We start from the raw sequence: 23,407 nt of genomic DNA, 5'->3' as shown, positions 1-23,407 counted from the left end.
TGACTCGGCCGTGCTAAATTGTCCCTAGGTTTGAATGTGTGCATGTGTGTGTCGGCCCTGTGATGGACTGGCGGCCTGTCCAGGGTGTCTCCCCGCCTGCCGCCCACTGACTGCTGGGATAGGCTCCAGCATCCCCGCGACCCTGAACAGGATAAGCGGTTTGGATGGTGGATGACACGTTTTTAGAAGCCCTCTTGTTTGTTTTTCTAATGTCACATACACACATTCATGTATTGTTTTATTAATTTGATATGTGCAAATAAACAAGGAAGAAACAAATTACGCAAATTCCACATCTATACAACATGTTTGCATAGATAGATAGATAGATAGATAGATAGATAGATAGATAGATAGATAGATAGATAGATGCTTTATTGCCACTATCATGGTGGTATTGGGCTGTAGCTATTCAAAATTATTTCCAATTTATCATAGAAAAGAAAAAAATGCAAAATATTTCAAGTCTTCAGAATTAGTCACCATTCTTTTTCTTGCCAGGCATTTGAAGTCAGCTGTTAGTTATCTGTGAAAGTCTGAATCTACTTAAATTGCCACTAATTCTAGTCAGTTGCATCCATCTTTCCGTCTTTGTGGTCTGTTGTCCTTCTAGCCCCCATCATGGAAAACCACGAGACCCTCATGAAGGACACGGCCTCTGACGGAGAGACTAAGGTAATCTCCAAGGGAGAGCTGATCACCAGTGTGACGCCAGAGAAGAAGGCGGAGGAGGAGAAGGCGGAGGAAGAGGAAGCCCAAACCAACGCCGCCGTGGCACCGGAGCCCACGCCCCCCACACAGCTCAGACAGGACATGAAGGTAAGCGCCCAGCGTTTTCACTGCGGTCAGCGCCGCTATTGTCGAATCGGAGAAAAGAACCATTCAAAGGCTCGGATGGTGATGTCGGTGATATCGGATTGTATTTTGCATAATGAGAAATAATTATTCAAATGTGCCACTGTGAGTGTAAAAGATTCCTCTTGGTGATGGCACACTGGTTACACACCGAAGAAACTTCTTTATTTCTTTATTTTTTGATTTTTGCAGTGGTTGCGTGACTTGTCCTTTGCAAGGTCTTCGAGAAGACTGTTTTCTTCTTCTTTTTTTTTCAGTTCTTTCTAGACTACATGGCTGTCTGAATTGTATCCCAGATGCTTTCAGCTTACCCACCGCAGTAGACTAGGCCTAAGTGCTTCTCGTCATGTGTATGCTTTACTAATTAGCTTTTCTTTTCTTGTCCTTCCTTTGACCCCACACTATCATTGTGTGTGATCATGCGCACTTGCCTCCCCGCCCCCCCCTTTCTCCATTTACACACACACATGCACCTTTTTCCTTGCCTCCATCCTCACCTCCCGTCACCCCTGTGTCGTCCTCCTCCCCATCAGCGCTCACCTTGTTTGTATTCGCCCGACCCCCTCCGGTCCGAGCTCTCTCTCCCCTCCTCCCCCGTTTCATCGACCAAAGTGCGTCGTCGGCGCAGGGAGAGCTCACGCAAGCGGGCCTCATCGGTCAGTCCAGCCAAGAGTGGCGCCGGGTGCCGCCGGAGGCAAGCCCGTGCCGACCGCAAAGCGGCGCTGCTGGAGGAGCAAGCCCTGCTGCTCTCGGCCCGCAAGCAGAGGCTGGAGCAGGGCAAGGGCCGCAGCGGCACCCTCTTCTCCTTCTCCCTGCACCTGCCCGACCTGTCGTCCATCCTGGACGAGGATGGCTACATCAGCTTCCCTGACTTGTCTGAGCTGCACTTCCTCCCTGAGTGCGCACAGCACTTCCTGCCCATCAAGTCACCCTCGCTCATCCCCTGCTTCCTCTTCATCTTTTTCTTCCTGCTCTCCACCTCCTTCTCCGTTCCCTACGCCCTCACCCTCTCCTTCCCCCTGGCACTGTGCCTCTGCTACCTGGAGCCCAAGGCTGCCTCCCTGACCGCCTCCATAGCCCAGGGCTTCCATGACCATGACAGTTCAGAGGAAGAGGAGGTGTGTGCGTGCGCGTACGCCTGTGTGTTTTGATATTCCCGGTTTAGAGTGACGGTTCACCTTAGCGGTTAACAGCCACTTTCCTGTCCTGTTACCCCGTTGTACTGTGTCACTTGTCCAGAGCCGACCTGAGGACTGTGTCCGTCCCAGTGTCTGTCAGTCCTCCTACTTTCAGAACCTCATCTCTGCCTGGTCACAGTCTCATCCGGTAGACCACATTCCCATCAGCAGTTCACAGAGATGAATCCATGCAAGTTCCCACCATTTCCTATCTGACAGATTGGCTTGTATCTGCTGAGAGGGTTAGACACAAAGAGAGAACACCACTGTTGGGGGATCTAGTTTCCCCGCGTCCAAGTCAAGTTCCACTTCTTTAGGATAATTTGTACCTCACCAACCTCACGAGCAGTTAACCATCGAATAATAGCACTGGCAAAATCTGTGTAATGTAAATAAATGTAAATTGTGACACATAGTTGGTTTGTCTTAAATTTTGGGAATTTGAAGAATTCACCTTTTTCATCCATAAATACTAATCCTTAACCGAATACCAATCCGGGAAAATGTATTGCTTAACTTTTTGCCTAACCCATCTCAGTCACTACCTTCCTCCATTCACATCCTTATAGTGTAGTCCATCACCGCTACCATGCAATATATCATAACCACCTGCGTGGAAACACTCCCACACACATCCCTGCACTCACCCAGTCTCTCTGCATTGCCATTTGCCTCAAGCGAAGCAGCACAAAACAAGATAAACCATTTAAATTTCTCTCTTGCTCCAACGAGGCCCCCCCCCCACCCCGAGTACTGTAACTAGCTGCTTCCTGACAGAGTCAGGATTTTCCCCAAAACAACGCTTCCTGTGGAATAACAAATGAGCGGCTTGTGTCGGGTGTAGCGTGTGATGCAGAGAGACAGTTCCAGTTCCGGGCGTCCAGCTCATCCCTGGCATCATCCTGCACGGTGAGGGGGGAGGGCCTGAAAGTCAGGTTGCTGTCTTACCAGTCGAATCCGGCGTTCAAATTGTGAGCCAGTGACGCTACCTGGTCTGAAATTCAGCCAACGTAGAACATAACCTTGCCTTTTCCGAATCCGGGTCAAACTCTTTAATATTATTCGAAAATCTTAAAAGTGACTGACCGAAGGTTTCGACTTCCTCTGAGTCTGTTTGCCAAATTTTGCTTGCTTACTTTTCATTTGTCCTTCTTTTTTTTTTTTAATTTGCTAACTTTATATTTAGTGTTGTCTGACTCTGTACTCGCATACGTAAAACAACCAATGCATTCCATTCTCCCCATTTGTGGCTATAAGGTGTCACTGTTAAGAGTTGTTTACTTTTTTGTTTTCAATTAATATATATATATATATTTTACAAAAGTTCACAAGTCGGGTTCTCTCGTTTTCTGCTTGCCGTGTGGAATGGTCTCGGTCTGTCTGACAAAGCAGACTGACAGCGAACAAACCGACTTTGCCTTTGACGGAGACACGACCGCCACAGAGGTTTGTACATTGAGGGGAGGAAATCCTCAATGCATGACAGAAATATCCATGAAAAGCAAAATAAAGTGATGCTGGATCATTATTGCCCTTTTTTTTAAACCACGGCGATGCTTTATAATAAGGAGCAGTAAATAGTGATGAATAAATGAGTAACGCATTAACAACTTTAACATTGGCAGACGGCTTAAAAGTATTTATAGCCATCTTACTTATTTATTTTTTTGGATTCTTTTACCCCCCCTGATTGTATCCGGCCAATTACCCCACTCTTCCGAGCCGTCCTGGTCTCTGCTCCACCCCCTCTGCCCATCCGGGGAGGGCTGCAGATTACCACATGCCTCCTCCGATACATGTGGAGTCGCCAGCCGCTTCTTTTCACCTGACAGTGAGGAGTTTCGCCAGGGGGATGTAGCGTGTGGGAGGATCACGCTATTCCCCCCCAGTTCCCCCCGAACAGGCGCCCCGGCCGACCAGAGGAGGCGCTAGTGCAGCGACCAGGACACATACCCATGTCCGGCTTCCTACCCGCAGACACGGCCAATTGTGTCTGTAGGGACGCCCGACCAAGCCAGAGGTAACACGGGGCGTATCAGCGATCCCCGTATTGGGAGGTGACGGAATAGACCTCCAGCTACCTGGACTCCCCTTATAACCATCTTATTAATACAGCTTTGAGTGTTGTAGTGCCTTCTTTCTTTCTTTTTATCCAATCTGAACCTCTTCCGGGCAGGACGGTGGCGCAGTGGTTAGCGCAGTCACCTCACAGCAAGAAGGTCCTGGGTTTGAGACCCGGGGTAGTCCAACCTTGGGGGTCGTCCCAGGTCATCCTCTGTGTGGAGTTTGCGTGTTCTCCCCTTGTCTGTGTGAGTTTCCTCCGGGTGCTCCGATTTCCTCCCGCGGTCCAAAGACATGTAGGTCAGGGGAATCGGCCATACTAAATTGTCCCTAGGTAGGTGTGTGTGTGTGTGTGTGTGTGTGTGTGTGTGTGTGTGTGTGTGTGTGTGTGTCGGCCCTGTGATGGACTGACGGCCTGTCCAGGGCGTCTCCCCGCCTGCTGCCCAATGACTGCTGGGATAGGCTCCAGCATCCCCGTGAACCCAACTGGGATAAGCAGCTTGGATGATGGATGGATGGATGAACCTCTTCCTAATTGAAGTTACCAGAATAGACTTTCTAGACCAAATTATTAGCTCTAACCTCAGTCGTTCAGGGCTTTGTGTTTAAATTAACCTCCAGGTTCAGAAATGTCAGGTGTAAATTCTGATTAATCTTCGTATACATTTTTCCTGTAATGCTACTATTAGCATTAAATGAGTTTTAAGATTATGATGGTGATTAGTTCTAAGCCGTTTGCTTGTGTTAACAAACAAGTGTTGTAAGAGCTTATAGGTGCCCTGTTACTCAGATTTTAATCGGTATTTTAAGCTACGCATTATAAAGCGTGAGCAAAACCTTTTAGGTGGAATGCTCTTACTGAACCAGTTTAAGGGTTTTATAGGAAATGTATTCCAGCAGGTGATGCACGCAGAAAGTGCATGCCATTTGTGCTGATTAACTTTTTCCTTCTTGTTTTCCTCATAAAGTGCATAAACTTTGAACTGGATGTACATATTGCTTTACTCATAAGTATTCCGCTTTATCACTCTCTCTCTGCCATGTCTGTCGTTTTACCGTGTCACCCCGACCGTTAATACTCCTGTCTCACTCTCCTTCTGTGCCTTGGTTGTCTAATATATTTGTGTGCCACACTTTTCCTCTACCTGCTGTGTTGTCCCTCTTCTGTCTCTCTGCATGCTCCTCTTTGCTGCCCCCCCCCCTCTCCCATCCTTCTCCCCGGACCCGTCTCTCCCTCAACGTCTTTTCTCCTTATCGCTCCTCTTTCCCGTCTCACCCTGTCTCTCTTGGCTTCCCCCCCGCCTACTTGCCGCCAGTCGGAGGCAGAGGAGGACTCTGAGATGCGGACTCAGGTACAATGGGCTCGCTTCGTAGCCCAGCTCACTGCATCGCCCCACCAGCGGATGCACTGAGCTACCCCGACACCATCAGTCAGTTTGTGCTGTCCGCCAGTCTTGCTTGCTGCTGTTGACACGCACGCCACCGCCGCCACACGCCAGGCCGAGTGTTCAGTTGCCCACGAGTTCGGGCCACAAAAACTGCCGCAAAGCTGCCGCTGTTTCTGAAAACGGCACCATTTCATCCCGGCTCATTTCTGTCTGTGCTTGTGTTGTTGAAGTGGTGCAACGGCGCTTAAAGTTTCTGTTGCTGCTCAAACCCGTTGTCAAAGAATCAAATCGATTGTTTGCAGGTTCGATTTATCATTTACTATCATTGGGTTGTTGTCCCCCCCCCCCCCCCCCGCTAGCATTCATTTATGGTGCAGTTACCCTCCGGGGGTGATTTTATTTTTGACCACCCTGTCATTTACAGCTATAGAAGGTCAAGTCAAGCAAAACTCCCCTTTCTCCAGACGACGCAGCGTAACGTGGAAAGGCAAACTTCAAGCTGACGGGTTCTCCCCCTTCTTTGTCTTCACAGTATAGTTTCATAAGACGGGTGAAAGGGGAGAACGTTTTTATCAGGCATAGTAACCTGATGCTCGAGGTTGGTAAGAAAACGAAGCATGATGCTAAGATGCATGCAGGTACTTTGGTGTGAAAAACTGGACTGCGATTAAAAAAAAAAACATGGCTCACTCGTTGCTGTGTCGGTATTAAACATCTTCTTTGGAGTTCCTGTGTGGATTGGAGTTACTATTACAATGGCGTCCGCGGTGTAGCAGACTTCATTCTGGGTGTCGAAACCCATTCGTGTGATGGATGAGGCAATAACAAAGAAATTGGTCAAGTGTCACGGTTTGCCGAGTTTTCTGATTCTAACGAGAATTGGGAGTGTTGTACTAAACTATACTCGTTAAAAGATATGCATGAACATTTTTATTTTCAGCATGAGATGGTTTAAATGCCCCCTCAGCATTTAACCTCCAGCTATTATATCCATTAAAACCACGCTGTAGATGGACCTTTTATTTTGCCATTAATTTGCTGAATATTAAATCAGTACACGGAGAAAGCATTTACAGGTAGCTGCACAGCATCTCAACAGGGACCGATGTACAAGCTACAAAATGATGTCCATCTTAATGAGTCATTTATTCTAAAATTCAGTATTGATACCTTGGGTTGATTAAAACTAGTGTAGGACATTTTGCTCAGTTGGGCTGAGCTGATTACTCTGGCTCCCAATGCAGTTTCATCAAATTGCGAAATTCTTAAGTGTTTTGAAACGAGCCTTGAGGTCACTAGTGACTCGATAAAAAGGTTGAAACAAGCTGATTTACACTGTAAACGAGTGAAATTATTTTACTGCTTTTTGAATTTTTTTCCACTTCTTGAATAAGATTAATTGCTACACTAGATTAATTTTTTGCCACAGGTTTTTAAGACTCAGGTGTAGATGAAATGGCTCATTAACATATTTTATTGCAGAGGGGCGTCCGGGTAGCGTAGTGGTCTATTTCGTTGCCTACCAACACGGGGATCGCCGGTTCGAGTCCCCGTGTTACCTCCGGCTCAGTCGGGGTGTCCCTACAGACACAATTGGCCGTGTCTGCCGTTGGGAAGCCGGATGTGGGTATGTGTCCTGGTCGCTGCACTAGCGCCTCCTCTGGTCGGTCGGGGCGCCTGTTCGGGGGGGAGGGGGAACTGGGGGGGAATAGCGTGATCCTCCCACACGCTACATCCCCCTGGCGAAGCTCCTAACTGTAGGGTGAAAAGAAGCGGCTGGAGAATCCACATGTATCGGAGGAGACATGTGGTAGTCTGCAGCCCTGCCCGGATCGGCAGAGGGGGTGGAACAGGGACTGGGACAGCTCAGAAGAGTAGGATAATTGGCCAAGTACAATTGGGATGAAAAGGGGGCAATATTCCAAGAAAAAGAAAACATTTTTTTGCAGTGTACAGAGGGAGTTTGGAGGTTTAGAAGCTGTTGACTCTGATATATATCAGTGTTTAATTATCAGCAGGCTTCAAAACCTCTCTACCCTGTATGTTTTTCTTACCGTGTTGATCAAGTGTGCACGCTACCAGTAAGTACTTAAAGCATGACCCGCCGTCCCGCCCGAACTGCCCCCGGCCTTATCTCTCTCCCTATATCGTAATTAATCGGCTAGGACACCGAAACTTCAGCCGAGCTGGTCAAGCATCAGACCAACATCAGCGAGCTGAAGCGCTCCTTCCTGGAGACGGGAAGCACTCCAGGCATTACGGAGTGGGAGAAGAGACTCTCCTCGTCCCCCGCCCGCTCTCCAAAAGCGGACGAGGCGCCCATGATTGAGCCGCTGCACCCTCAGGATGTAAGATGTTGTCCAAGACTGATTAACGGCATGTGTGCAAAGCATGACCTTGCCAAGGAGTCGCATTCACACATTATCACAGAGTTCACACTCAGCCCAGTAGTCATTTCACACTCCGTCAGATGTAGTGTGTTTAAGATCTTACTAGCACATTATGTTTTATAATCCTAGGTCTATCGCATTATATTATTGCAGGGTACTTGCACCCTTATAGTATTGTTAGGAAATTTTTGTACACTTGTGCCAAGAATTTGTGTGATAATAAAATGAATTCATAATCCCACGAGTCTGTCTCTTTGCCAGGTCTTTGCTGTATCTCTGATTAACATAAAATACTTCTGTGTGGGTAATGAATGTAGTCATTAATCACTAATATATGACTTTTAATCATCATAGTCAGTAGTATGGCTGCAGTTAAGAAACGCTTTATCAAAGTGTCTCACTGTGTTCTCAGCATGGGACTTGCTTTGTAATGTGATGAGATAACACAGGATAAAGGAGCATCTCTAATTACCGTCATTCAAGTTGAATCACTGCCATCAACTGGGTTTGACTGGCTGAAATGAGAGAGCTGCTCCTTCTCTTGAAGTGTTTTGGGATCAAGTGCCTTTTCATGGGAACTTCCATGGGGCATGATATCGTCAAGTCGCATCACATCTTTTGTCTTGTCTGCTGTGTTCTGTATGACATCTCTGTTGTTTTCCTGTAGGCTAAAGATGAGGAGGAGCCTGTGGAAGGTGTGGTAAAGAAGGAACTAGAAGCTAACGCCACTGAGGTAAGCTGCCGCCCGTTTTGTTTCTTGCCGCCAAACCTGTTTCTTTGTGTGTTGGCCGTATCTTGCCCTCAGCATTTGGGTCTGCAGCACAGTGAGCTCCATAGTATACAGACTTTCACAGTTTTGAATCATTTGGAGCGTTACTTTGGATGTGTTAAGGCACATCGAATTTGTGGTTAAAGCTCAGATGGTCTGAATATTTGGGCCTAAAGGTTACCATACAAAAGAGTATATACCTTGTTGTACACAGTCTGGCCCTTCTTCAAAGTAACATCTGAAGTTGCGTGAGTTTTTGTATAATATTGGTCATCATGCAACTCTTTTATTTTTCTATTAAAGATTATTTCAGAGTTCCTTACAAGAAAAACTGGGTGGAGGGCCAGGGTGCATTAAGAGACAAATCTCTGTCCAAATACTTATGGAGCTCAGTGTGCACGTGGGCGTTATACACATGAACTCTGAGTCTCTAGTTCAGTGGTACTGTGTGTCGTTTGTGTGTCTCCACCTCTTATACTATGCCCTCTTGTGTATCAGCTTAACCGGCCCAGTCTCAATAAGCTAGTTGTTTCCCCCAGGCGCCAGGATACGTGGTGAAATACGTGTTGGATACTATCATTACGGATGGAGCCACATCCTCGGGGCCACATGGAATCAGTCTGTCGACCACCATGGATGATGATGTCTTCACCGATGGGGCCTTAAAGAAGGAGGAGGAGGAGGAGGAGGAAGAGGAGAAGAAGAAGACTCCCGAGTCACAGGACGAGGTGTCGGAGAGGTCCATGGTGAAGATAAGCCCCAGTGCCGTCAGACAGGAGGTGTCCCAGGCCATCAGTGACAAGAGAGGGACTCTCATTATCCTGAAGGAGGCGGAGGACGACATGGACACCGAGAGGGGAGAGACAGAGATGCGCCGCGAGAAGGAGGAGCCTGTTATCTCTGAAAAGACCCAAGCTGATGAGGAAAAATCCCCTTCTGCCTTTGAAATAAAGGATGTCGCTCCAGCCATCAAAGAAGAGACAGCCAGCAAGACAGATGCTACAACAGACAAGACATGTGTGATGGTGGAGACCAAACAGGTCGAGCTGACTCGGTCCAAAGGGGTCGACTCGCCAAAGAAGGCCATGGCAGCATGGGTGTCCGAGGTGACAAATACAACCGAAGGAGCAGAGGATGTGAGCTTGTCCACCAAGTATGTTGAACAGACGAAGACCTTTCATGAAGTCCGACAGAAAACAGAGCTCTTCACCTTTGAGGAGGTCCAGACTGAGCAATCACGGACCAGCCCAACCGCCGCTCAAATTCTTACAGAGCCATCGACTACGTCCCTAGCGGTGGTACTGTATGACAAGCTCAACCCTAAGTTAACCTCCTACCACACCCCCATCATCGCCAACCCCCACAGCCTCCCACCCCATTAACCTGTAGCCCAGCCAGTTTATCGACAGTATAACCAACTGCTTTGCATGGCCCGAAGCGATTAGCGTGTACCGTCAAACCTGCCAAACCTGCAGGCTTTTGTTGCCCTCAGGTGCTCTGCTTCTTTTTGATACAAGTGTTTTTCTGTTGTGATTTTTTTTTTTTCACTGATAATACGCTTACCTTATTTTAGCAGCTGGCTTTAACCATTAATGAGGGGAGAAAAGAAGGGTTTTGTTGGCTTTGTTTGTTTGGGGGGGGGGATTGTTGTTTGCTCAGCAACATCACTTTTTCTTTCAGCTCTCTAATCATCTGAACCACCTAAGCAGTGACTTCATAGCCCTGGCCCCGTGCCACCGCTGCAGTTACCCCCCCGCCTCCCTCTCCACAATCCCCCGTGCCTCCACCAGCAGAAGGCTAAACAGGATAAAATTGTATGGGTCCAATTGAACGGAGATTTCCAAATGCTCTCGATTACCAGTTTTTGCAAAACATACACATTACTGGAAATGTGCTATTGGTAGCCATACCAGTCCTACAAAATTCTGCTCACTTAATGTTTTGGGGATTTATTCAAATTGGTTTTAGTATCAATGGATTGAGATTGTAGGCAATCAAATTGTTAAAATACCCATACAATCAATACTTTTTTTTTTTAGTCAGAGCTGTCATTTTCCCGTTCTCTCTATTTGCTCTTTGTCTGGTATTCACCGGGTCCTTTTTTTGACTGTCCTCTCTTTCTTCTCTCTTCATATATGTCTCTCTCTCCATCTGTCCCATCAGTCAACGCTGGGATGGGTCTCCTCTTCTCTGAGTCCCACCTCACCAAAGGTGACCATGCCCTCCCAGGGCCTCCTACAGTAAAGAATAAGCCACAGAGGTGTTTTTGGTTTCTTCGGTTGAAATGAAAACATGTAGATTGTCTGAAAGTATCCCTACCTTTTTATTTATTTATTTGTGATTCTATATGGAGTTCTTATTCTGCCAAAGAACTACATAACAAACTGTTTATCTCTAACAGGCGTGATGCAAGACCTTGTGGCGTGTGACCCCCTCCCTTTTCTTTTTTTTTCCGAGTGTGATAGAGACAGTCATCTAATGGGATTGTTATCCTTCACAGACATCAGCCAGGTCAGAGGAGAAGCAGGGAGCTGCTGAGGAGACAGAGGCGATGCCGGCCGAGTCGACAGGGCCCACGGTGAATATCCACACAACAAAGGCTGGGCCACCACACAACGCAGTGGAGGCACTACAGCCCACACCCAAACCAGTTTTTATGGACCCCACAGACATGACCGTGGCCTGTGGTGTAGCATCAGTGTCGGGGGCAGGAGTCGCTGTCAACACACAGACACCGGAAGCAAATGTCAGAGAACGTACTGCAGAGGATAGATCAGCCGACTCTGTTAGTGCTGTGCCCATACTAATTGGACCATCGGAAGGAAAAGTTCAACAAAGTGCATCCACAGAGTCGGAGCCAACAGCCAAAGTACACATGCTAGAAAAAACAGGGGGTGTAGGTGATCACTGGCTTGCTTATACTCCCTTGCCTCTTGAGCCTGCAGTGCTGTGCTCAGCAGCAGTAGCAGAGCGTGAGGTGGGGAGAGACGAGGAGGAGGAGAGGAGGTTTCCAGGTGCCAAGGACGGGGATTTGATGATCATAGAGGAAGACGGACTTTCCAGGGTCATCGTTGAGCCTGTGTACTTCCCAAAAGCAGACAATTATGAAAATGAAGAGGCGCTTCTTTCACCTAAGCAGGAAGGCTGCCAAGATGAAGCTGCAGCGGGCAGGTTGGGGTTGGCTTTAGAACAGCAAGTGGACATACCCACATTTGTAAAAGAGGTTGAGGAGAGAGAGCACACAGAGGTAAATGGCAAGAAAGTTCAATTCTCCACAATGGTGCAGTACTTCAGAGGAGTAGAGTTGGATGATACTGTTGAGGAGGAGGAAAAATGTTCCACGAAAGGCTTGCCATGTTCAGAGGAGGCAGAAGAAGAGAACAGCTCTCAAGACCTCTCAAAGAACTTACCTCATGAAAAGAAGAAATACCACTACGTTAGAATGGAAAGCCCAGAAGATGATCTTGAGAGGACGGAAGAGGCGGCAGGGAGAGCGGTAACGGATGGAGAGCAGATGCAAGAAGAAGAGGAGAAAAAAAGGAATTTGGAACAAGTAATGGACTGTGTCAGTGCAATGACTGCAAAACGGGTACATGTGGCCTGGAAGGAAGAACGGGTAAGCCAGGCTCAAGTATGGGATGATGGACCGAATGAAGATAACCAGAAGTCAAGCTGTCAGGAAGAGACTCAGATCAACACTCGGACCCCTGAGAGCCCACTCACACGCACACCTCCAGCCACTCCTCAGCCAGAGGTAACCCTAGCCTTGCACCAGCCCCTCATCCAGGGCCCAGTAACCTCACCTCACCTGATACCTTCGTGTCTCGCTGGCACAGTCTGCCACTAATAATCTGGGGCAAAACTCAGCATGGACCTCCATCTCAGTTTTCTAGCTTCACTGTTTGTTCCTGACTGAATCAGGGAACCTACCTAATAGCGTGCGCGCAGACACACACACACACACACACTTGATGAAAACCTTGTGATTTGCATCTCACTCATTTTCCCCGCTCCACGTAAACATATCTGCATGCCTGTAAATGACAGTCGCTGGCTTAGTTTACGAGCATGCTGCGTTGGTTTGTGTGGATTCGATTATGTTTGTTGTGGTGCTGTAGAAGTGTTGGCTATTTTAAGGACAAAGCCACACAGTCAGCAAAGCACAGCCGTGAAGTTAGGAATGCCAAAGACACGACACCCAAGGTTTGTGTTGAGAACTAGAACATCTGGCGTTCTTGTTGGTCTGGTATTTTACCAACATGTACACTCACATCTCCTTCCTTCTGTTTGCGTTTTTTGCTTATTTCTTCAGAGTCCTGAGGCTGTGCAGCAGGAAGAGCTGTGTACCAAAGAGGTGCCTGTAGTCCACACAGAGACGAAGACCATCACCTACGAGGCAGCAGAGGTACTGATGACCTACATACACCTGAAACCGTAATATCACCCACTAGGGGCGGGCGGAGTCACACATCTCACGGTTCGATGCGTCTCACAATTCAGGGCTCATGGTTTCAATTCAACACGATACAGTGGACGCCTTGGTTGAGCAAGAGACAAAACACCACCGCCGTTCTCTGTTTTTCATTTATTGTAAGAATCAGGCCCAGCATTTTGGCATCATCAAGGCACGTACTCAAACGTAACGCAAGTGCAGAAGTTCTCACAACATTTTGTGCCATCTTTTCTCGTTGTGTAACACAATTGCTTTACTTTAAAAATGTTAAAACTACTAAAACGACCCAGGCGGTCACTTTGAGCATTTTGGATTTTCAAAGTTTAATTACTTTGTGGGCGGAAAAAGATACAGACCTGCCGCTCCCTGAATGCTCCTAAAATTGCATATATCTGCATTAAAACGAGTTTAGATCAATTGCACAAAAAAAGAAACCATAAGATCTACCTAAAACGACCATGACCGCGCGTAATTTGCGCATCATCGTGCGCATCATGTCACTATGACGTGTGTTGTTCGCGTCATTTCCTTCGCAACGTTCTTTTTTTACATTCCACGTTTTATATGCCTTATTACGTTTGTTAGATTAGCGATATGTGTTTTCCGTTTAGTTTTTCAGGTAGTATTTCCAACATGTCTGGGTACAGCCGCCGTTCCAGACTACCACCGAGGCGTTGCAGTATTTACATGTGTTGGACAGCAGCCATTTTAAATTGTTTGAAAATTTGTATTGTAATAATTACAGATGTGTAGACTCGCTAGCCCGTTGGCTAACGGGTCGGACCCTTTAGTCAACTGGTTAGCGCAGTTGCCCGTGGTGCGGGCGACCCGGGTTCGCGTCCCAGCTGCCTCCTGAATTCGCTGCAGTATTATAGTTGTTGAAATGTTAATTTTGGTGTCAGTCGTTTCCTAACAGACATACTAACATATGCAATGCATTAATATCTCAACTGGGTATTTATCGTGACAGAATATAGAGTTTAAAAACCAGCGGTCATTTTGACCGCCCATGGTCATTTTAGGTAGGAGTGAAATCCCGGTCGTTCTAGTGTTAATAACACACGAACTTGCGAAATGGGGAGCGTCTTGAACCGTGAAGACTGTATCGAACGATTTGGAATTCGATCCAGTATCATCCCACCCCTGTTACCCACAGGTTTAAGCTTCCTTTTTGTATCAGTTATCTAAAAAGATATTAAGGAGTAGGCTAAGGGGGCAAAGGGGGGGGGGTGTCTCTCTGATTTGCTCCGACACATTGAGATTACAACCACCACCGATGTACATTTTTCCCTCGAGACTCCAAAAATGTCTTCCTCTGTCATTTTAACATTTGAAAGTTTGAATGTCCTTCCAAAACACAGCGTTTGACTATCAACAGGTCGACGCCAACGGCGACGCAGACCCCGGGGTGTTGCTGAGCGCCCAGACCATCACCTCGGAAACCACCAGCACCACCACGACCACACACATCACAAAGGTCAGGGGTCATCAGTTGTTCCGTTTTGCCTGTAATCTCTTGTAGCCTGCACATGTCTACAGAAGTGTAATGGAGCTGTATTAATGGGTAACGCCAGCCCCTGCCCCGTCTCCCAATCTGACCATTTTCCTGCCTAATGCACTATTTGTAAGCATGTAAAGAAGAGGTTGAGGAGTGTGGGGGGGGGGGTGATAGAATGATATGCCTCATTACCCACACCCTCCGGTCTGGAGAGAGTGGAGACACACAGCTCTTCTGTCTGACCCAAATATACACCGATCAGCCAAAACATTAAAACCACTGACAGGTAAGTGAATAACATTGATTATCTCTTTACAGTGGCGCCTATCAAGGGGTGGGATATATTAGGCAGCAAGATATTTTATTGAAGTTCAAACAAATTTGAATCAGATCATCTGGACGCAACGTTTATTGACAGATACGTTTCATCACTCATCTCAGTGACCTCTTCAGTCTAAACTGACTGCAGGTATCCCCACCCTTATAAACAATACAATGACCGAAACCATCAGTTTGATATGCAAATATGGGCGTGACTATTAACTAGAGTTTCAATAGCCATGTGTAATCTTGTGGATAAGGTAAGGGACATCATTATGGAGGGGGAGGAAACAATGGCCTCTTATGATGTTAATTATCTTCACGTGCGTTCGTGTTGATGAAGCAGTGGAGGTAGTCAAAGAACCACATTCTTTGAGTTTCTTACATGGATTATTGAGCATGCATCAAGACAGTGGAGGTAGTCCATATGAAATTACAAAACGACCCCACCCTCAGCAGTAGGACCACCCTTAACACTGACCAAGTGTGTCTGCTCCTGAAACTGTGTCTTCAGTCCCCATACTTCACATACAGGGGGCACTACTATAGGCAGAGGCATGGGTGTGCTATGGGTTCCCCAGTCTCACCTGTAGTGGCCAACTTGTATATGGAGGAAGTGAAAAAGAGGGCTCTGATGTCCTATCCAGAGACAGCACCCAGCCATTGTTCAGATTTGTGGACGACACCTGGGTTAAAATTAAATGTCAGGATGTACCACATTTCACCGACCACATTAAGTCTGTGGACACCACATCAAGTTCACCAGGGAGGATGTGAAAATGACAGGTTAGCCTTCTTACACTGTGAAATTGCAATTGGGGATGGGGAACATTTGATTGTTGATGCTTACCGTAAACCAACACATACTGATCAATATTTAAGGTTTGACTCACATCGTCCACTGGAGCACAAACTAGGAGTCATCAGGGCACTGTACCGCCGAGCTGACAACGTCCCCACTGACACAGCGGCCGAGGAAGGGGAGAAATACCACATTAAACAGGCCCTGGTTAAGTGTGGTTATCTTAACTGGGCATTTGTCAAAGCCAGGAAGTATGTGGACCCTGTATGTGAAGTATGTGGACTGAAGACACAGCTTCAGGAGCAGACATACTTGGTCAGTTTTAAGGGTGGTCCTGTTGCTAAGGGTGGAGTCACTTTATAATTTCATACGGATTATCTCCACTGCTTCATCAACAAGAACGCACATGAAGAGACTTGGAGGGAATGACCATGTATTGTTTATAAAGGTGTATTCTTTATAGAGGTGTTATAAGGGTGGGATACCTGCAGTCAGCTTAGACTGAAGAGGTCACTTAGATGAGTGATGAAACGTTTCTCTCAGTAAACATTGTATCCAGATGAAGTGATTCAACTTTCTTTGATTTTCTGACCTGGATTATTGAGCATGCATCAAGACGTTTTACTGAAGTGTTTGGGACGGTTACTGACAGTTACAAATAAGATACATACACCGTTGCTTTTGTTAGAACGAGTAACAGATATGAAGAAGGGCACGATAAGATTACAATCTTTAATTAATAATGAAACAGAAAATAATAACAAAGAAATAACAAGGGATATTTTCTAATAACAGGGCTTAGCATAAGCTGTAACTGAAACAAATATTTTAATAGCGATGCAGCAATCAGGCGGTCTGTCTTGGAGACAGACAGCATAATCAAGCACCACGTTAGGCCATACACATACACAAACCCTCATTTGTTTTTTTCTGTTTTACAGGTACATACACACACAAACACACATACAGACAGGTGAAAAAACATCCAGCCATCCATCCATCCATCCATTATCCAAACCGCTTATCCTACTCAGGGTTGCAGGGACGCTGGAGCCTATCCCAGCAGTCATTGGGCAGCAGGCGGGGAGACACCCTGGACAGGCCGCTAGTCCATCACAGGGCCATATTCGTCATGTTATTCAGATTTATTATCTAGTGTAACATGGGGTTTCAGTCAGGGCCTTCAGGAATGAACTGCACCCCCCCCCCCACACACACACACACATACATATAAACACATTTCTCATACGGGGGCCAATACAGTCAACACAGCAACATAGAAAATACACTATAGTGCACTGTATGCACTACTGGATTAACACCAAAGAGACAGCATCACCATCAGATCTTCCTCTGTGTCACTCAGCAACCACATTGCACACACACACCTACTATTATTACTACTACTACTACTACTACTACTACTGCCACTACTTTTGGCTGCTCCCGTTAGGGGTCGCCACAGTGGATCATCCGTTTCCATCTCTTCCTGTCCTCCACATCTTCCTCTGTCACACCAGCCACCTGCATGCCCTCTCTCACCACATCCATAAACCTCCTCTTTGGCCTTCCTCTTTTCCTCTTGCCTGGCAGCTCCATATTCAGCATCCTTCTTCCAATATACCCAGCATCTCTCCTCCACACATGTCCAAGCCATCTCAATCTTGCCTCTCTTGCTGTGTCTCCAAACCGTCCAACCTGAGCTGTCCTTCTAACGTACTCGTTCCTAATCCTGTACTTCTTCATCACTCCCAATGAAAATCTTAGCATCTCCAACTCTGCCACCTCCAGCTCCACCTCCTGTCTTTTCATCAGTGCCACTGTCTCCAAACCATATAACATAGCTGGTCTCACAACCATCTTGTAAACTTTTCCTTTAACTCTTGCTGGTACCCTTCTGTCGCGAATCACCCCTGACACTCTTCTCCACCCACTCCACCCTGCCTGCACTCTTCTTCACCTCTCTTCTGCACTCCCTGTTACTTTGGACAGTCAACCCCAAGTATTTAAACTCATACACCTTCGTCACCTCTACTTCTTGCATCTTCACCATTCCACTGTCCTCCCTCTCATTCATTCATAGGTTTTCCGTCTTGCTCCTACTGACTTTCATTCCTCTTCTCTCCAGTGCATACCTCCACCTCTCCAGGCTCTCCTCAGCCTGCACCCTACTCTTGCTACAGATCACAATGTCATCTGCAAACGTCATAGTCCACCATAGTCCAGACTCCTGCCTGATCTTGTCCGTCCATCACCACTGCAAACAATAAAGGGCTCGGAGCTGATCCTTGGTTCACACACACACCACATGGCACAAAAACAACTAGAAGAGTGCTATACTCAGTATGTCCACCAGGTATACCGCTCCTTCTCTGGTGCTCGGACCAGTTTAAAAACATAAATCCAGTAATTCTCAATCTTGGGACATTGTATAAAACTGTGAGCAAGAGTGGCCTCACTCGTCTCACATTTCTCACATTTTGGTGAAACGAAGGGGAATAATGGGAAATGTCACCTAATAATAGTCTGCATATGATCTTAAATTGGGTGAGGCAATGTCTTAACGTTTATGGACTATCTGTGTATCTGTTTCAGACTATGACTCGTTGTTCCTCAGTAATCAAGATACAGATCTCTTTCCTACAGTACCCTTATATTAGAAGTGTCTACTTTGCCCTCTTGTATATTCATGTAAAGGTCTGATATAAAATGAGGGGAAAAAGGAGAACATCTGACAATTGCCCTAATTATGGCATGAATCATTGTCTTATAGGGAGGGGACACATTTCCAGACATAGTCCCTTATCTGTAAGTACTTGAAGAAGTCTTGTCTAGGCAGTCCTGTCTTGTCAACAATTTGTTGAAATGAGGCAAAAACACCCTCAATGTGCAGGTCTGATATGGTCGTAATACCAGCTCTTTCCCATGTCTTGAACGTAGGGTCCAACGTGGAAAGGGGGGATGAAAGGTTTTACGATTGGCGTCAGTAGGTACATTGCGCTCCAGTGGACATGTTTGCCTGTCTGTTTCCAAATGTCATCTGATGCGTGTATTAACACATTGCCATTATATTTAGGCGCCAGTAGAATGGTCTCTGGTTTATATGGGTGGCTGGCTTCCCTTTCTAGCATTAGCCAGTTAGGAGAATATTGAAAGGAATGGAAGTAAAACACTCTGACATTCACTGCATAGTAATATTATATGAAGTCCAGCAAAGCCAAGCCCCCCTCACATTTAGGCTTACATAGGTGACTCTTTTTTTAATCTTATGGTTTTTGTTGTTCCACAGGGAGGGGTTAATAATGGTTGTTGAACAGTCAGTTCTTGAAGTTGATGTGTTGGAAACAGGAAAAAATGGGCAAGTGTACGGATCTGAGCGACCTTGACAAGGGCCAAATTGTGATGGCTAGATGACTGGGTCAGAGTATCTCCAAAACAGCAGGTCTTGTGGGGTGTTCCCGGTATGCAAGTGGTCAGTACCTACCAAAAGTGGTCCAAAGAAGGACAACCGGTAAACCGGCAACAGGGTCATGGGTGCGCAAGGCTCATTGATGCTTGTGGGGAGTGAAGGCTAGCCCGTCTGGTCGGATCCCACAGAAGAGCTACTGTAGCTAACATTGCTGAAAAAGTTAATGCTGGCTATGATAGACAAGAGTCGAACACACGGTGCATCACAGCTTGCTGTGTATGGGGCTGCATAGCCACAGACCGGTCAAGAGTGCACACGATGACCCCTGTCCACCGCCGAAAGCACCTACATTGGGCATGTGAGCATCAGAACTGGACCACAGAAGAAGGTGGCATGGTTTGATAAATCGCATTTTCTTTTACGTCATGTGGATGGCCGGGTGCATGTGCGCCGTTTACCTGGGGAAGAGATGGCACCAGGATGCACTATGGGAAGAAGGTAAGCCGGCAGAGACAGTGTGATGCTCTGGGTAATGTTCTGCTGGGAAACATTGGGTCCTGACATTCATGTGGATAATACTTTGACATGTACCACCTACCTAAACATTGTTGCAGACCAGGTACATCCCTTCATGGTAAGGGTATTCCCTGATGGCAGTGGCCTTTTTCAGCAGGATAATGTTGCCACACTGCAAAAACTGTTCAGGAATGGTTTGAGGAACATGACCGAGTTCCAATTGTTGCTTTGGCCTCCAAATTCCCCAGCTCTCAATTCGATCAAGCATCTGTGGGATGTGCTGGAAAAACATGTCCGGTCCATGGAGTTCCCACCTCACAACTTACAGGACTTAAAGGATCTGCTGCTAACGTCTTGGTGCCGGATACCAGAGGACACTTTTAGAGGTCTTGTGGAGTCCATGCCTTGATTGGTCAGAGCTGTTTTTTGGCAGCATGAGGGGGACCTCAACATAGGCAGGTGGTTTTGGCTGATCGGTGTATAGCTGCTATGTAGTTGGGTCAGAAAACACATTTGCCTATTTACTATAGCAGTTTTCAGCTGTACTTTCATTGACAAATATGTATTAAGAGTACGAGTCCTATCAGATACAGGTGGGCAATGCAGAACATATTGCATCCTGAGAGCAAAACTGAAGCCGGTTTAGGGGAGAAAATTACCTAGTTTCAAGTAGGATGACTTTTTTCCCCCAAATGATATCATCACATCTACTCAGAGATGTCAAAACTAGGGCTACAAATTATTTATTCCACAGCAGGCAACCATTGTGTGCAAATGAATGAATTGTGTTTCAGCACTGTGAAGCATTTTAACGGAGTCCTCTCCTCTGTTCTCTGCAGACGGTGAAAGGAGGAATATCGGAGACAAGAATCGAGAAAAGGATTGTTATCACAGGAGATGCGGACATCGACCACGACCAGGTGTCGACATAGTTCCTTGACTATCTTTCCTTGTTTTGTTTTGTCTCATGAGCTCTTCTTTTTTCTCTTTCTGCTCTCTTTCACCTTCCTTTAGTCTTTCTCTATCTCTCTGTACCGTCAGTGATTTGATCTTGACATAAAAAAGTAGAAGGCTGAACAGGCAACTTGTCCTCCCCGGCCCCTTTTTTACCATCTACTATCATGCACAGAGACTCATAAACGTGATGCAGTGTGGCCTAACATGACTTTTTACAGAAAGCCTTTTAACATGTGGTGTGACTTTAACAAGCATTGCAAGTACTGCAAGTATTACAAGTGTAACTTACAATCCAACATCATCCCCACTCCCCCCCACCCCCAACCTCCCTGCCTTTCCCGCTCTCTGTCTCCCCCTGGTGGTTCTTCCTGGCACTGCATTCCCCATATGTAGGCTCTGGCTCAGGCCATTAAGGAAGCCAAAGAGCAGCACCCTGACATGTCAGTGACCAAAGTAGTGGTACATAAAGAGACAGAGATCACGCCAGAGGAGGGGGAGGACTGACCCAGGTAAGAGGTTTAGAGGTTGCGGTCTTGGTTACGCTAGTCCGGTTTGGTCTAGTTTCTGGGTCGGGCTGATCTTGCAAGCTGGTCTACGTACCATTTCTCCGCATGCCGCTTTTCCCATCAGCGCTTCCTCCTACCAGACAGCCCTGCTTCTGTAGTACTAACAGTCTCAGCCAGTGCATCATGCTGTCGTCATTCTGGCACCTCCACCCCCAGCAGGGATAGATCAACTATCCAGGGAGTATATATTATAGTCTCAGCTTATAATGTCGAGGTAATGCCACTGGCAGCCTTATGCAATACTTAGTCATTTATTTGCAACACTCCCCCCTGCTGGAAATAAAACATGGTCCCATTTTCCCAGATATGACTGCCGCATCTATGTAGTGTATCATTGTTGGTGCTATTTTGTGTCCCTGCATTACCACAGCCCTATCAAGAATGTTTAGATGCAATAGACTAGCGGTGCAAATTTTCAACAAGAAAAATAAAATTGCAGTATTAGATACTGCAGTTTCTAAAATGTTCTTTTAAGATCCCCCCACTAAACAAGATATTCTAGTGCAGACTCTTGTACGGTGATCAAAAAAGACACATTTAACATCATTATACACCAGAGGAAAAACATCCGTTTTGTATAATCTAGTATATGAAACGCATAAAAACATTGTACAGAAACAGCTATGGCCACAACAGTTGCATGTCACATTGAAATTGTTGTATCGAGCAAACAATATTCCAGTTTAACGTTTGTCAGCAACCAGCAGTCCTACAATAGATACAGTCGGTGATAAGGTACAGAAGACCAACCGAACCAGCTCTGCCTCTTGCTTGTGGTCTGCACAGTCATGTCCATTGACTGAAATCTGATCCCATGCATACAGAAATGCACCTTAGTCTGTCTCTAGGTTCTTATTCCGACTTCACTCTTACAACAGAAATAATATGATCCGACACAAGTCTAGCTGGATGTTACTTTACATAACCACGAGTGCATCCATTTTTAGCATGATCCCCTGAAGTGGGAACTGAATGCCTAACTTTGCTTGTGTTCGTGGCATGCCAGAGGTTCTTGTCGCAGGGTCTGTTTCATTTTCTTTTCTTTACTAACTTTGCAAATGCAATGGTTTGTGTTTCAACTTGTCTGTCAGTATTGTCAGGGTTATGACAGGCGTGGCGCTGTGTGCTGGAACCTCTCATTCCATCCTATCACAAAGCATCGCCCTGTTGATGTTTCCCCTATCTTGCCTCCCTTTTCATTAAAGCGTGTTTGTCTCTGGATACTTCCTGTATTTGTCTCGTTCAACACCAACTTTTCGCACTCTGGCTTGGTATTTCATTTGCTTTTGAATGAAATAACCCCAAGGCACAGAGATTGAGACTCGTGTGTTTGTGTTTGTGTGCGGGTGCGGGTTTGTACTTGTGCGACACAGTATACGATAAATGGCTGACTTTTTTTTTCCATGGACTTGCCCTCAGCCTTATGTGCTGTGCTGTTTCATGTCTGCCTGCAGAATGCCTGCACCCACAACAGGACTATCAACAGTCAACTCGGTGTTTTTGTGGTCTTTTGAATGCTTTCCTCTGACCTCTGTAGATACACATGGAGCAGCTAAATGTTTACGAAAGTGGAGAAAATCTAGATCAACAATGTCAACACTAAATGTAGTCCCATCCACACCTCAGATTTTTAGGACATAAGCCAAGCGATCATAAATCATTTTTGTATCTGTCAGCAGATGGTTGTGATTTTATTCATGTTGACTTTTACATACTTGGCTAGCTTGGCTGTCAAAAAAATGTCAATATTACTCCCAACACGGGGATCAGCGGTTCGAATCCTCGCGTTACCTCTGGCCTGGTCGGGCGTCTCTACAGACACAATTGGCCGCGTCTGCGGCAGAGAAGCCGGATGTGGGTATGTGTCCTGGTCGCTGCAGTAGCGCCTCCTCTGGTCAGTCAGGGCACCTTTTTGGGGGGGGGGGGACTGGGGGGAATAGCGTGATCCTCCCACGTGCTACGTCCCCCTGGTGAAACTCCTCACTGTCATGTGAAAAGAAGCGGCTGGCGACTCCACATGTATCGGAGGAGGTATGTGGTAGTCTGCAGCCCTCCCTGGATCGGCAGAGGGGGGTGGAGCAGCGACCATGTACAGTTGAGGAGAAAAAGGGGCAACCCCCCCCCCCCCAAAAAAAAATGTCAATGTTATAGCAAATATAGAAGAGACACTGGTGACGCTGCCAGCAAGTTGGCTCCAGCTAACACATAGCCCATGTGTATCAACAGGCTTTTTTCCCCCCTTTG

General features: G+C 46.5%; 1 protein-coding gene across 3 annotated transcripts in view; it reads left to right on the top strand.

The window, feature by feature from the left end:
* Window positions 1-23,407, top strand: part of LOC130124278 (band 4.1-like protein 3) — a 71,645-nt gene that overhangs the window by 44,382 nt on the left and 3,856 nt on the right. Inside the window, exons 12-19 of one of the 3 annotated variants that reach the window (XM_056293734.1) lie at window positions 614-819; window positions 8,540-8,605; window positions 10,805-10,852; window positions 11,142-11,219; window positions 12,954-13,046; window positions 14,473-14,571; window positions 20,480-20,560; window positions 20,991-21,106. In XM_056293734.1, the coding sequence (XP_056149709.1) occupies window positions 614-819; window positions 8,540-8,605; window positions 10,805-10,852; window positions 11,142-11,219; window positions 12,954-13,046; window positions 14,473-14,571; window positions 20,480-20,560; window positions 20,991-21,101 (782 nt within the window). In that variant the 3' untranslated portion in view covers window positions 21,102-21,106. The remainder of the gene's footprint in view (window positions 1-613; window positions 820-8,539; window positions 8,606-10,804; window positions 10,853-11,141; window positions 11,220-12,953; window positions 13,047-14,472; window positions 14,572-20,479; window positions 20,561-20,990; window positions 21,107-23,407) is intronic. The other 2 variants (XM_056293735.1, XM_056293737.1) reach the window with 2 other exon arrangements.

The sequence above is a fragment of the Lampris incognitus genome, chromosome 14 (genome assembly GCF_029633865.1).
Source record: "Lampris incognitus isolate fLamInc1 chromosome 14, fLamInc1.hap2, whole genome shotgun sequence".
In the NCBI taxonomy this organism is placed as follows: Eukaryota; Metazoa; Chordata; class Actinopteri; order Lampriformes; family Lampridae; genus Lampris; species Lampris incognitus.
This window is presented reverse-complemented; position numbering and strand designations above follow the sequence as displayed.